This window comes from Panulirus ornatus, chromosome 5 (genome assembly GCF_036320965.1).
Source record: "Panulirus ornatus isolate Po-2019 chromosome 5, ASM3632096v1, whole genome shotgun sequence".
Classification (NCBI taxonomy): Eukaryota; Metazoa; Arthropoda; class Malacostraca; order Decapoda; family Palinuridae; genus Panulirus; species Panulirus ornatus.
In genome coordinates, this window is record NC_092228.1 from 42095324 (window position 1) to 42111471 (window position 16148).

General features: G+C 37.2%; 1 protein-coding gene across 10 annotated transcripts in view; it reads right to left on the reverse strand.

The window, feature by feature from the left end:
- The window catches only part of EndoA (SH3 domain containing GRB2 like, endophilin-A), a 269917-nt gene that overhangs the window by 18822 nt on the left and 234947 nt on the right, over positions 1-16148 (reverse strand). For 5 of the 10 annotated variants that reach the window (XM_071662135.1, XM_071662131.1, XM_071662132.1 and 2 more), the window contains 2 exons: positions 15618-15698; positions 4252-4341 (listed from right to left, as the gene is read on the reverse strand). The exons of 2 other annotated variants lie outside the window; for them this stretch is intronic. In XM_071662135.1, the coding sequence (XP_071518236.1) occupies positions 4252-4341; positions 15618-15698 (171 nt within the window). The remainder of the gene's footprint in view (positions 1-4251; positions 4342-15617; positions 15699-16148) is intronic. 3 more of the 10 variants (XM_071662138.1, XM_071662137.1, XM_071662136.1) reach the window with 2 other exon arrangements.

The following is a 16148-nucleotide window of genomic DNA, read 5'->3' on the forward strand; positions in this document are numbered from 1 at the left end:
TTAAAATGTCTCAGAAAGACTTTATTGTACTGTATATACAATGGAAATAAAAGAAAAGTTAGGTTTTTAGCACTGTGCTGCATCCTAAAAACTGTGGAAAATTAGATCAACTCAAAGAGCAGAGGCTTTATGAAAATATATAACATAAGATATTCTCATAAAATCATTAGTTAGAAAAGACTATGGCAATATCATTATACAGTAAGAAAATATTAGTAGCCCACTCTTTACCTGTGAAGGAGTTATAAGGTTAATTTTAGTTAATAAAAAGATTTGTCGTAAGTTCAATTAGTCATTAGGAAATGTTAAGAAAAATAGCCTATTTTGATGTTAATCTTTCTGAAAATCACGGTTAGGCAGTGTTATGCTTTCTTATGTCATAATCACAGAGAAATTACCAACTTTACAACCAACCACTGTTATACTGGAATCTCCACAGATGATACAATAGATCCTCTCCTAAATATTCTGCCATACAAGCAGTTATAACAACTATTCTTAAGATGCCTTCCAACCATTAATGTAGGCAGATACTGCATATTCATCTGGAATACAAGCCAAGACTTCCCAGCCAAGTGTAGGTGGCAATGTTGGATTATGAAAAATATCTAGTTTCCAAACAATTTCTTACCAAAACCACGTGACAAAAATTATGGCTCACAAAAAACACCTACACATGAACAGAGGTTATTCATTACATCTCGGAGAGCCACAACATAGTCCTTTTGAACACATTTTCATTTCATAATGCTCTCCTGAAAAGCTGTCATCTATTCAACAGCATTACAACTTAACACCAACCTATAAATTCATTCTCAAAATAGCTAATATTTTTTCTGAATTTATTATGCAGTATATTTCTACACCAGATATCAGTTAACTGGTCACAGTTTATGGTGTACAACAATACAGTTTGAGCCACTGCTGTACAAGCTAATCTTTTCAACCACCAAACTCTGAAGATATTGATACAGTCTCCCATCAACCTATGTACTTTCTCCATCATAGGAATATCTTACATTTCTCATGCTTTTCCTTAGTTTTGTTCAGACATAACAACATGATATACAAAGATAACTACTGAGTAAAGTTTCAACAAAGTCCAACTAGGATGAGTCTGAGGTATGGCTAGACCGGAGTCATTTAAAGAGCACTCATGAGATGTCTAAGGACAGATTAATTTGCGCCTTTTCCATACAATTAAAATGTCTGAATTTATATGGTTATACATGTGCTACTGAAAATGTACAAAAAACTGAAATAATAATTCATATGTCTGCAAAACACTTCATTTGATATCTATCTAGGACAAAAAAATTTCATTAATGTATTAGCATTATTTTTACCATAAATAATTAGAACTCATCAATAACTCTGATATTAACTGCAGTGAAAAGGAGAGCAAAAGTAGCATGTTCTGGAAATTTGTGATGGTGCTCAAAAAAAAAAAAAAAAAAGTGAGAAATGGTATCTGCTTGATTCACCATTTAGAAGGTGCCATTATTCCATGTATTATAGAACATTATTTTCTTCTCTCGTCAGTACATGGAATGATGTCAGTACTCTCCGATGTATAATGGAATAATGTTTTCTCTATGAAGTATATGGATGGTGAGGCATTTTCTCTCGTTCTTTCACTCAAAATACACTACATGAAAATATACAGGCAGAGAAACATACATAAGCACTTACACTCCAACTATATTTAGGCAGAAAAACAAGGACTGTCTAGTGAAATAGGACATGAATACTAGTAAGTAATAAATTCAAGTTCTTAAAACACAAACACACAAAAGAGTAATACACAGTTACTGATACAACCCACCTTCAAATCACTGGCAACTTAATAAGCTACACTTAAGACAGAGGTGAAGAGTACTGATAACTACTTAGCTAAGGAGTGCTTCAGGATCAAACCTGATTTTAGTGCATTTTAAGGGGCACGAACAAAAGTCAGTATAGGTGCTACACATTACAAATGCTACACTACAGTATACATTAGTGGACAGCATGTTGTAAAACCATAGGACAAGACAGCCGCACAAACACACTGTACTGTCTTGAATGAGTCCCCATGCAATGTGCACAGCAGCCCCTTTTGGCATGAAGATGATAAAGTAAGGATTACTGCGCATTCTGAGAAAACTCCCATTGCATCCATCTTTTCTAAAAACAAGATCAGTGGATTTCAAAAGTTCATTCACTTTCTCAGCTGTTTTAGCAAAGATTAAGTTAACTTTCTGAGTTTTCAGACACATCTCCATTTGCCAAATGAGAGGCTCTGCCCAGAGAGAAGCATACAGTGGATGACACGTAGCATAACCACTAGCTTGTCTGTCTTGACAATTTCAAAAGCTTCCGTAATTCACTTTAAAGTATCTATATTAATGGTTAAAATTAAAATAATGCTAATGTTGTGTGAAATTAGGTGCTAGTGCTATTCTTTGATGTTGAGAAAAGTGAAAGAAATCAAGCTGTAGATGTTTCAAGAAAAAAAAAAATATATGTATCATCAATGTAATTATCATACAGAACCACAGGACATCTTTTATGGGGCTCCTGCTGCAGTTCACACAGGGAAGGACAAGGTGGGCTCACTTGGAGCATAAAGGTCCTCAATGATGGACATTCTTTTTGTCTGCTCATGTTTGTACAACCTTAATGAATGTGGCCTCTTGCTCACAGCGCTATCACTTGCATGCATAGTCTGGCAACACTTGTGCATTTCTTTTTCATACTTGCTTAAAGTTTCCCTTCTCTACAAGGCAGCACAAAGAACAGAAGAACAATGTCCCCATCTGATCACATCCACTCTAAAGCTGTCATGTATTATGCATCAAAACCACAGCCAACCATTTACGGCTAAGCCCCACACGCCATTTGATGGCTTACCCCACCGCTTCATATGCCCTGGTTCAACCCATGCTATCAAGTCGCCCCAGATATACCATATCACTGCCATTCACTATATCCCATGGATGCCTCTCATCCCTCTGGATGTTCAAAACATAACAACTCAAAGACTCTAACTATATCCTTCCATTTCCTCCTCAGTCTCCCCCTTCCCCTTATTTCCTCCACTTCTGACATGTACATCCTCTACGTTAGTCTTTCTTCACTCATTCTCTCCATATATTCAAAACATTTCTGCACGTCCTGGTCAGTTTTATCAATCAGACTGCACTTACTGTCACACCTATCTCTTACACTGTCATTCCGCAATGGATCAAATTGCCTTACACCGTACTGTCACGAGGTACATCACTTTCATTTCTTTGTACTTAGGGCTCAAGAACCGCGTCCTTACAACACTGACAGAACTACTATAGTTTTAAACATAACCATCTTTGCCCTAACAGAAAATGACCTATCCATCCACATGCTCCTTTATGCACCCAAGACTTTAGCTCCCTTTCTTATCAAATGATTCACTCCAGCTCTCATGGTTCCATCCTGTATATATATATATATATATATATATATATATATATATATATATATATATATATATATATATATATATATACATATTCTTTATACTTAATCACTGTTTCCCGCATCCGTGAGGCAGCGCCAGGAAACAGATGAAGAATGACCCATCCACTCATATACACACACACATAAACACCCATACATGCACATATACATATATACACATGTACATATTCATACTTGCCTGCCTTCATCCATTCCTGTCATTACCTCGCCACACAGGAGATAGCATCACCACCCCCAGCTTCAGCGAGGTAGCACCAGAAAAACAGACAAAATATGCCACATTCGTTCACACTCAGTTCCTAGCTGTCAAGTGAAATGCACCGAAACTACTGCTCCCTATCTACATCCAGGTCCCACAGACCCTTCCATGGTTTACCCCAGACGCTTCACATGCCCTGGTTCAGTCCACTGACAGCATGACGACCCTGGTATACCACATTGTTCCAATTTATGGGGCCTTACCACCCCAGAGGGAACTAACTTATCCAAATCCCATGTGTAATGCAGCCTTGAAGATGAAGGAGCCACATTACAGGAGTCCTTCAGTATGTACAATAATACTAATGCAAAATGTTATATATATATATATATATACAGCAATTTGTGTGTGTGCGTGTAAATCACCTGTACGTGAATGTTTGCAGATATAAATATTCATTAGTACTGTATAAGAATATTTGTATGTATGTGTGTGTGTGTGACAGACAAACAAAAGAGGCTATGGTAGTAGGGTGCACGGTGAGCAATGTTTACCATTAGCAGAGCGCGGGGGGCCTCCCGAGGGGAAGAGAGGATCCCAGCTGGGCTGGCTCGGGTTCATGGGGGAAGGCAGGGGGGACGAGCCTGCTCGCACGCACCAGAAACCCACACACATCAGTAAGACCACAACCCAGCAGTGTACACATTCAAAATGGTGAAATTTTGTAAAAAAAAAAGATTTTATGTCACTAGATCAAAATCTTAAAAATACTTGGATGATTAAACCACTATGGACTTATATTTAAAGGACAAGAAAGTATAGGTAGAGAATACTCAATACTTTCATGTGTGGAAGATAATTTGGGGGCATGTCTTTGTAAGAGTAATACAAAGTTCAGGTACTGTATTTGAAATGTTAATCTTGAAGGCCATACAAAGAATGTGGAGACTATTACTTAAAAATATTAATACGTGTATTGGCGTACTAAACCTAAACACTCGAGTATTCATCTATATGCAACACCATGAACTCCCAATTTCATATGCTGTCAGTAATGTCTAATAGCTCAACTCATTTAGACCAGTAATGATACATGAAATTATACCTTCCATTATTACTCTATTCCTACATTAAAAGACATAATATTTCACCCACCCTCTAAGTCAGTGTAAAATACTGTAAGACATTTCTAATCATGTATAGCGTTAACCTTCCAGCTGAAAAAGCAGTGTTCTTATGCTACTAAGAACAACTCTTAAAGAACATAAACCATGTATGGACTACTTCAGTATTCTACATTTGCCAAATGCTTGTCTGTTTGAAAAAAGAAAATATAAATTGGTATCCATATGAGCGCTTGTTTAGATATACAATACTATAATACATTATGGTGTTCCACACATCTGTATGCATACTGACATACAGAAGCACATACACTCAGGCTAAAAGATTTCCTGATATGCAGTATATGTATAAAGACATACCACACACACACACAGACATATATACTTTTATTTTACATAATTGATTGCCGTTTTCCGTGTTAGTGAAGTATTGCTAAGAACAGACAAAAAAGGCCACATCCGCTCCCATCCATTCCCTACCTGTCATGAGTAATACACTGAAACCACAGCTCCCTATCCACATCCAGCCATACAGATCTTTTCAAGGTCTACCCCAGATACTTCAGATGCCCTGGTTCAGCCCACCAACAGCATATCAACCCCAATATACCACATCGTTCCCATTCACTTTATCCCTTGCATGCCTTTCACCCTCCTACGTATTCAAGACTCAGTCCCTCAATATTTTTTCATTCCATTCTTCCATCTCCAATTTGGTCTCCCCAATCTCCTTGTTCTTTCCACTTCAGAAACATATATCCTCTCTGTTGACCTTTCCTCACTCATTTTCTCCATATGTCCAAAACATTTCAGCACACCCTCTTCAGCGCTCTCAACATACTCTTTTTATACTACCCACATCTTTCTCATACCCTTTCATTATTTACTCAATCAATCCACCTCTTACCACATACTGTCCTCAAATATTTCATTTCCAACACATCCACTCTCCTCTGCAGGGCCTTATCTATAGCCCATACCTTGCATCTATATAATATTTCTGGCACTACAGTACCTTCAGATATATATATTTTTGTCATCCCAGATTACATTTGCATTTTTTTTATTAATATTCCCTATGTCCCTCTTTACTGAGGTAGCATCAAGAACAAATGACTGAGCCTTAGAAGGAAAATCCTCACTCAGCCCACTCACTTGTTCCTTTTTTTTGGGAAAATAAAACTGGAGGGGAGGATTTCCAGTACCCCCACTCCTATCCCTTTCAGTTGCCTTCTATGACATATGGGAAATATGTGGGCAGTATTCTTTCTCCCCTATCCCCAGGTATGTTTAATGTAATTTCTATATTTATTCATTATACTTTATCGCCGTCTCTCACGTCAGCGAGGTTGTGCAAGGAAATAGATGAGGAATGGCCCAACCCACCCATATACACATGTTTACACATAAATGCCCACACAGGCACATATATATACATATAAATTTTCAACATATACATACATAAATGTACACAGACATATACATATATACACAAGTACATATTCATACTTGTTGCATTCATCCATCCCTGTCGCCACCCCGTCACACAAGAAATAGCATCTCCCCTAGTGAGGTAGCACCAGGAAAAGACAAAAAAGGCTACAGTTGTTCACACTCAGTCTCTAGCTGTCATGTATAATGCATCGAAACCACTGCTCCCTATCCACATCCAGGCCCTACAGACATTTCCATGGTTTACCCCAGACGTTTCACATGCCTGGTTCAGTCAATTGACAGCATATCAACCCCGGTATACCACACTGTCTCAATTCACTCTATTCCTTGCACGCCTCTCACCCACTTGTATGTTCAGGCCCCGACTGCTCAAAATCTTTTCCACTCCATCCTTTCACCTCCAATTTGGTCTCCTGCTTCTCGTTTCCTCCGTCTCTGACATATATATCCTCTGTCAATCTTTCCTTACTCATTCTCTCCATATGTCCAAACCATTTTAACACACCCTCTTCTGTTCTCTCAACCACACTTTTTCTTTTCACACATCTCTCTTACCCTTTCATTAAGTACACGATCAAACCACCTCACACCACATATTGTTCTCAAACATTACCATTTCCAACACATCCAACCTTCTCTGTACAATCCTATCGATAGCCCATGCCTCGCAACCATATAGCATTGTTGGAACTATTATTCCTTCAAACATACCCATTTCTGCTCTACAAAATCTCTCTCTCTCTCTCTCTGGCAAATGTTTGAAAAATGTGAAGAGAAAATGTGTGTGTGTGTGTGTGTAGATTCTGTTATTGAACAAAGTACTTATCCCTGATTACAAAAACATAAGATTTGTTTCGAAGTAATTGTTTATACCAATGATGCAAGGTGACAAATAGTGACATAAACACTGCTAACTACTGCATTTTTCTTTTCCCTGTTATACCAACAGCTTAGTGAATATGAGTGTTTCTCGTGGCACATATCAATAAAGATATCTAATTTGCATGAAAAAAAATTTTGCATGAAAAAAAATTGAGTTATTTCATATCTATGTTTAACCCTGAAACTGTGACATAAATCATTTTCAGTAGAGTCAACTGCAATATACAATATTTTCTCGCCAAGGCTTTAAATTGCATACCAAGTGTACCATTCATAAACCTCAACACTCTACCATGGCAAAACAGAGCTAGATAAAGAATACTTTTTCACTTTTGGCATTACCACATGCATATCTTTAATTCAAGAAGAACATGATATGTTTTGGCATTGCATGCCAAGCGTAGCATTCAAAAATACATTCATAAACACCAGCACTCCACCTTGTCAAAACAAAGGAAGATCAGGGAATAATTTTTTCAGTTTTTATACTTTTGCATGCATATCTTTAATTACATATTTTTTTGTTATTATACTTTGTCGCTGTCTCCCGCGTTAGCGAGGAAGCACAAGGAAACAGACAAAAGAATGGCCCAACCCACCCACATACACATGTATATACATACACGTCCACACACGCACATATACATACCTATACATCTCAATATATACATATATATATACACACACACACACACAGACATATACATATATACACATTCATACTGTCTACCCATATTCATTCCCGTCGCCACCCATGCCACACATGAAATAACAACCCCCTCCTCCCCACATGTGCGTGAGGTAGCGCTAGGAAAAGACAACAAAGGACACATTCATTCACACTCAGTCTCTAGCTGTCATGTATGATGCACCGAAACCACAGCTCTCTTTCCACATCCAGGCCCCACAGAACTTTCCATGGTTTACCAGATGCTTCACATGCCCTGGTTCAATCCAATGACAGCACATGATTTTTTTGTGCTTTTTGCATATATGATGTCAGGTTTTTCCAGAAACCATGGATCAAGGGCTAAAAAAATTCCTGGCCTCATTTTCTGGCAGTGGATGCTGTGATATATCTTAAAGTTGTGCAACCATTCAGAGGAGAATTCATTTATCCACTAATTGTTGATGAATCTAGCTGGTCCTTTCCATTAGAACGAGGCCATGGATATGTTTAATGCTTAAGCCATGGCTTCTGGGAAACCTGGCTTCCACATGCACAAAATGTACACTAGAAAAAAGAATCGTAAAAGCATATCATATTTTGATAATTAATAAGTACTTCATGTTCCTCCACATCAGCCATTCAACCCATACTTCCAAAACTTTGATCATAGTAATAGGTAGCCTGATAAACAGCATCTTTACTTAATGAGGGGGGAACACCAGGCTCATTGGTGTGTGGAGTTATATACAAAGTATCTATGCGAATTAGCTGGGGGTTCCAGTTTGCATACGAGTTATCTGTAGCTGGGAGAATGGTGCAATATCCTCAAAAAACCTTGTCCACCTCCCCATGCATCTTCTAAAGCAATGAAGTGGCTGATAGTCAGCCATCAAGCTTGTAGGTATATCAACAGTACTACCTGCATGGGTATTGACAGGGTTAGTGATGGTTGCGTAGTGAGCCAGCACGTAAGTGGCTGTCAAGTTGCACTCCTCTGACCTAGGTGGCTGTCTTTCCTTTCAGCCTCACCCACAAATAGACTGCTGGAATTCTGCACACACATATAAAGTATCTCCTTGTCTCCCATAACACTTGACAACACTTAACTCACACAACTCATTTCTTGTAACAATAGATTTTCCTGCAGTAAGTGCTACGCACTAGCCCTGCCTTTTGACAAAATATAAATCCATTATCCACCTTTGTTTTGCCATGCAAACCAAACAATCTTAAAATGCAGAAGTACCAAAGCTGAAAAAATGAATTCTTTATTTACCACTGTTTTGCCATGGCAGTGTTGTGGTTTAAGTTTGCTACACTTAGTGAGCAATTTAAAACAGTGGCAAGAAAATGTATATCACAATTATCTGTGTCCTGACAAATGATTCATGTCGCAGTTTAAGGACTGAATATAAATGCGAAAGCATTATAATTATATCTTGAAAAAATTTGAAAAAAAACATTATTTTCTTTATACACAATTGCTTATCCCACTCTATCAGGGTAATGCTATAAACAATCACCCATATGAAATATAACTTCAACATCAGAATGATCACAGTGTTTGACTCACTAAGTCTTTCCATGTTTTCTAATACCTTACATCAATGGTGAGTCGTTTTCATAGCATAGGTGGCTTCCATTTTGTCTCTCGTATCACATACTGTTCCCACTGTAAATGTAGCAACTCTTAATGCTTTCAAAATTTAGGTAAGTCTATCACTCTCTTTAAACCTTACCAACATTTCCAATTTTACATCTGAAGTAAATGATAAGTTGTTTTTCTTAGCACCTCTGCTATTACTAGTACTTAACACTCTTTCCCCAGTCATCTTGATATTGACACCATAGTTATAATGCTAAAAAACTTGTAATCCTTGCCTGAGCAAATATAAAATAATCAGCAAATGCACTACTGGAACATAATACAAATTTCTCAAAATTTCATCTTACCATATACCCATCCCTAAAAGCCCCCTGCATACCAAATCAAACTGCCAGCAAAACATACAACATACAACTACACACACACATAAAGACATATCTCACTGCCTACCACACTTGGCTCCCTCGTCCCACCACCTCCAATCTCTCTTTTGCCACTTAATATGAATTTCCTTTTTCATTCTATGAAGTGTTTTATCAATACTTTACTTCATCTACTGTATAGCTAAAACATTAAAGTAACAGTATAAAACAGTCACTTAATTGTACCAGAAGCTTAAGGCTGAAACCTCCAGGCTGTAAATTTAGTGAAGCAGAAAAACAGATAATGAACATCCAAACACATATACACTGCACACAACTACAACACAATGTTGCCTTCATCCTCCTATCACCTCCTTCCTCCCTCCCACTCTTTTGTGGCTTGAGACAATCTTTTCATTTTTCAAAAGTTTTATCCTCATCATACTAGAGCTATTGTACTACTAGAACAATTTAGCAACTGTGCAAGACAGTCATTAATCATTAAGTCAATTCAGTGCAGAAACAAGAGAGTATTGGCTCATTTGACGTTCAATATTCCCTTATTGTGAAATTTAGCCTTCCAATATATAAATTCATTCTGTAATCTTAAGCATAAGCAAAGTCAAAGAAAAATTCCAGTAAAAGAGCTACCACTGCCGATGATGATGATACATCATCAACAAAGGCGACTTCTCATTCACGGTGTTATTACCTGCAGAGTCTGGGAACACTGAAGGATGGGTATGAGAGTGTATATAACTGAATGAAACTAAGAGGAGGAATAGGAAGAGGAGGTGAGAAAGAACAGAATGGAGAATGTGCTTGATAAAGAAGTATCTAAGCTTCCTAAGTATCTGAAGTTTTGCATATACATGGATGTATGGGCAACCCTGCTGGATAGTGGGAGATGGATTACAGATTAGAAATATATAAACATATGTGTAAAAGATATGGATACCCAGTTAGATCTAGCATTTGCAACAATTACTTGCTTATGATGTTTCTTTAGGCTTAGTACCTTTCAAGCAGAAGCAATACTTCAGTAGACAATAAAATTCTTAAAAATGTTACTCATACTCACAATTATAGCTTTGAACATCACAACATGCACAAAAATTGTCTTTAGAAATATTTTGCATAATTTACTAAAGAACTTGAGAAAATGAAATGTTTCTGCTTAAAATGAAATAGAAGATTAATGGAGTTATCAATGTATTACAAAGCTTTATAGTTGTAAGTCAAAAATCTGTAAATCTCTCACAAGTCAAATTACGTTTCCTATAATAGCCACGGCAGCTGGAAGGTTAACAACCCACCTGGGCTTGACTGCAAAGTACCTCCCCATGTGAGCTTTAATATGTGTGTATAAAATATAAGGGACTGTAACTCTGAGCTGCTTTAACTTACGTGTAATGTTAAAAAGTGAACTAATACCTCAAAAACCAAAAGCCACCTTTCGTGGACCCTGCCCAGACAAAAAACATTGGAAATATAGCTTGACGCATTTTGAATGAAACAGCAGCTGTTCTTTTTATTATACCTAAAGTTGGGACACTCTCACTATACTTACACTAAACAAAAATTTTGTACTGGTCTCTTTTGTTTCACTGAAATCAGGGCAGAATTTCACTACCCTATTACTGAAGTGGGAGAAGCATACATATGGAAAAGTTAAGTCATTTAGCAGTCTTTACTTCATGAGAAGACTGTCTTTCAAATAATTACAGGACTGAGATTAAGTATAAGGTCCATTTCACACACCACTTTTTTTCAGAATCTGTTGTGGTTCTGTGACACTATCTGCAGGTTTGACCAAAACTCATGTGGTGAGTAAGCCATTGCATCAAAATCAACCTACAGGTGTAAGGAGAGGGAGTGAGGGGGTGGAAAGTCAACCACACCAAGGGTCATACAGAAGAGTTCGAAAACCCTTGCCTTCTAGGGGATAAAGCCTCAACCTAGAGGAGCAGAATCAAGCCTGCATCATGTCGACTAGCGACAAGCTAACAGCATGCGTTAGCAAGGCAGGTATCACTTTTATTCTTGACTACAATGGCTGGCAAGAAGAGTAATAAATTCCATCTTGTTTCCAATGCACATCAACATGAATCCCCAAGAAATATTCTCTGTAAGGTATATATGCTACATATCATCTTATGGGATCAAGATCAATAATGGAGTACTAAAAATATAACAGTTAAATGCTCATTAATCATATCAATCAGACAAAAGATTTGTATTACAACTAAATACTCCATTAAGTTCACTTGATGACCATTACTTCTTTTCTAACATTTCTTACAAATATAAAAAATTATACAAACAAAAACATACATGTCATGCTTCTAGTCCCAAGTTATTACTCTAGAACTGGGGACACTACTGAAGAATTCTTTATAATTCTTTTTTTTGAAGAGATAATATAGCTAGACTGAAATGAGTAAAATATTATTGTTTTTTATTCTAAAACACCCAAGAAGTTTAATAAAGTATAGACCAATAATGCTAACACCTCATCTATGAAAAATGAAGCTTTAACTGACACAGACATTAGGATTTAGAGCACTTAGACAACTATGAGATGACTGAGAGAGTACTATTAAGTAAATATACATGCACATAAGTAAACCTACCAATTTTCATTGTCTTGTGTGTAACTACATATACAAATACTTAACCACATTTCATATCTTATTTAACTTTGTTAAGTCCTGTAAGAAAACTGTATTAACTATAAAGGTAATTCAAAGATGTTAGTATTACAAATAAAAATTTTGAGTTACATACACACAGTCAGATGATAACAAGAAACAACCATAAAAAAGTTATCAAAATACAAAATGCATCCAGGTAATAGCAAACCCTATATAACTAATCAAACACCAAAGCATGATCACATCGATCAATCAAAAAGAAGTCATATATACATTACAGTTATAATACATACATCATGGGCAACTAAAAGGAGTAACACGAAAAAATACACATAAGCACTTTAATTACTATTATACAGTGCATAACAAGTATTACAACAAATGCTACACAGCCACCTGGCAACATTACTACGAGTCCATCCACTTTAATTGAAATGCTGTAAAAAGCTCTACATGATCACAAACTACCAAAATATTAAAACAGCTTGCTACTGTCATGAAAACAATACCAACAATCTTGTACAGAAAAGTGAAAATAAATTCCATTTTCAGTGTACTTTTAGTTTCTTCCAGTGTAAGGCAGTACATAATGGGGAATAAGAATACTGTATGCCTAATGGGTATCTAGACTGAAAGTCTGGTCATCATCCTGAAAAGATTTCATGGAATCCTAAGCAGTTGCCCCAGACATATCCAAAGCTTTTGACTGGGCGTGGCATTGGGGTCTTATCTCGAGGCTCCCCTCTTTTGGCTTCCCTCCCTGAACTTGTTCCCTCGTATCTAGCTTCCTCTCTGGCCAATCTATCTCTAGGTTGTTGATGGATCAGCCTCTACCCCTTTCTTCATCAACAGTAGTGTTTTCCTCTAAGTTCTGTCCTGTCTCCTACACTTTTTCTCCCTTTTATATATATAAAAAAAAAAGGGACTCGCACACTGAAGACTTAAAATTGCATTCCTCCACATCCTTCAATTCTGATCCGTCTTCTCTCACTCAATCTGCATATCATCTACCACAACTTTCTAAATAAACTTAGATTTGGACAGGATATCTCGGAGGGGTTGATGAAATCTGGATCAGTTTAATGCCTCTAAGACCCAGATTTTACCCATCTCTCTATCAAAAGTCCTCACAACTTTCCCCTCTCTTTTCAGAGTTCAGTAACTCCAACTTGACTCAATGAACATACTCGGTATTAACATCCACCCTATCTTGGAAACCCCACATTTTGTAATAGCTAAGTCTGCCTCAAAGAAACTGCAACTCTTGTTTAGATGTTGAAATTTCTTTTCTTTCAAGCAATTGCTGTGTTTATACTAAGGATGGATCCATTCATGTATGGAGAACTGCTCTCACATCTGGGGTGGTTCTAGCTCTGCATCCTTTCTTGATTGAGTCAAAAGTGGTTGAACTTATAAAATCTCGTAAGTTAACTTCAAAACTTGACAGCTTGCCCTACATGGCAATGTTGGTGTACTTTCCCCCTTCCATAGGTATTACTTTGGTTTTTGCTCCCAAGAGCTGAATGCTTGTGTGGCCACACCAGTAGGTGGACCATGCAATACTCAGCAAGCTGCTGAGTCACCTAGTTACTGTGTGACAGTCGGCAAATCAAGGATGGGCCATTCTGATTACTGTTTTTATTCCTACACCTCAAAACTTTAGAACTCTCCACCCTCACATGTCTTTCCCAACAACCATGACCTGACACATTACCTTAAGCTCTGGAACTCTCTACCCTTGCGTCTTTCCCACCAACCAGGACCCGGCACATTTTAAAAGATGGGCATTTTACTTCCTCTAAAATTCATAAATACTTTCCCTTGTCTCTTCTTTTCCCCTTTTATTAACCTCTCTATATCTCAGTAAAGGCCTAGCTTTGATGCAGACTTCTGTTCATGACTGGAGCCTCCAACGTAAGGACGAGAGAGAGAGAGAGAGAGAGAGAGAGAGAGAGAGAGAGAGAGAGAGAGAGAGAGAGAGAGAGAGAGAGTAAACATTCGATAACAAAGTAAAAGAAATATTCAGCATAATTTCAATATATACCATGATGAGCATTCTATGTATGGAACTGTTAAAGTAATGACATTAAGCAAAGCAAAGATTCTCAGATATGGAAAAACATAAGTTATCAACATCTGTCAACTTTTTGAAAAAATACAATAAAATAACACATAGTCAAAGGCTTGTGTTTTGTTAAAACACAAACTCTTACTTTGTGAAAAAGTTCACCGAAAAAACCTAAAAGTTTTTACTGCAACTATTTTCCTTACTGAAGAAATGTGGATATACGTTCAGTTTGATTGCATGCTGAAATACATGTACAAGATAGCTGATGCATCATCAGTCATTTCAAGCAAATAAGATATCTACCAGACGACATGCAAAATGTACATGTATCACAAAAGCACTTTAATGCATGGGATAAGCCACAAAAAAAACCCAAATCATGGCTTTTCAATAAAGATATGTAATAACATCAAAGATATTACTCAACTTGATGGCAAATAAAACAAAATCATGCAACAAGCTAAAGGCAATAAACAAATCCTAAGAAATGGTGGTTACACCTAACTACTAACCCATCTATGGGAAAGGTACATCACAACAGTTTCAGTGCAATACGACTACCATTAGTCACTACCATCCATAATACAAACAGAAAGGATTAACAGAAGCTACGTAGTGGAAAAATACTACAGATGATGATTCACGCAAAGATTCTGAGGAAAGGTGCTTATGACACTACTGTGTGTGTACTTGCAACAACAGGGTGAGGCTGGTGATCAGTGCTTTTTTTGGAGTTCATAAGCTCACACAAATACTCTGTAAAGTGCGGGTAGCAACACTCACTGATATTGATATTAATGCATGGGAATTCACATTTGTTTTTATTGTTTAAGTGATTAATTTCATTTGCGGACATGGCAACTACTCCACAGGGCATTGTGCCACACCCCAACCCTAAACCCTTCATTTCAAACAATCCAGGTCTTCATAGTACAGTAAATAACAAAATAAATTCATAAACTTTAATAAATCTTTATAAAAATTCAATGCACAGAAGGTAAAATCAAAAGCATATAATCTGATATGAAGACAGTTGTGCATGAACTGGTGAGTTTAGTGGTGGGAGAATGTACACACCAGAGGGGGGTTTTGTGCGCACCTGGGTACTGGGGGGTGTGCGTGGGGGTGTGCACCGGAGAGCGGGTGGGCGAACCGTACGGGGACCTCTGAGGGGTGGTGGCTAGAACGAACCCCGGATTATTGATTAAATACATTTGCCACCATAATGATAACAGTATTAGCTACGTTAAAACCTTAACACATAGTGTGGCTCATGGCAGGACTGTGCCAATGCCACTTACACATTTCAAATGTCTGATAAAAATTTTGAAGCAGCTATCAAATCTGTATTCATTATGTTAATAAAAACATATATTTACAAAATCCTTATTATTCAAAAATAATTGAACAAGAAGAGGGGAAGAGTTATTCAATTAAGTCTTAATGCTATGAGAAAGTTCTAGGCTGGTGGTGCCACAAGATCATGTTGGCTGTCATGATACTGTATACCATAGGATGCCGTACATCATATGAAAATTATTTGGAAGATATAGAATAACAAGTGTAAACCAACATCATAACTCTGACTGCACAGCAGTGTCAACCATTTATTGCATCCTGTCAGTTACTT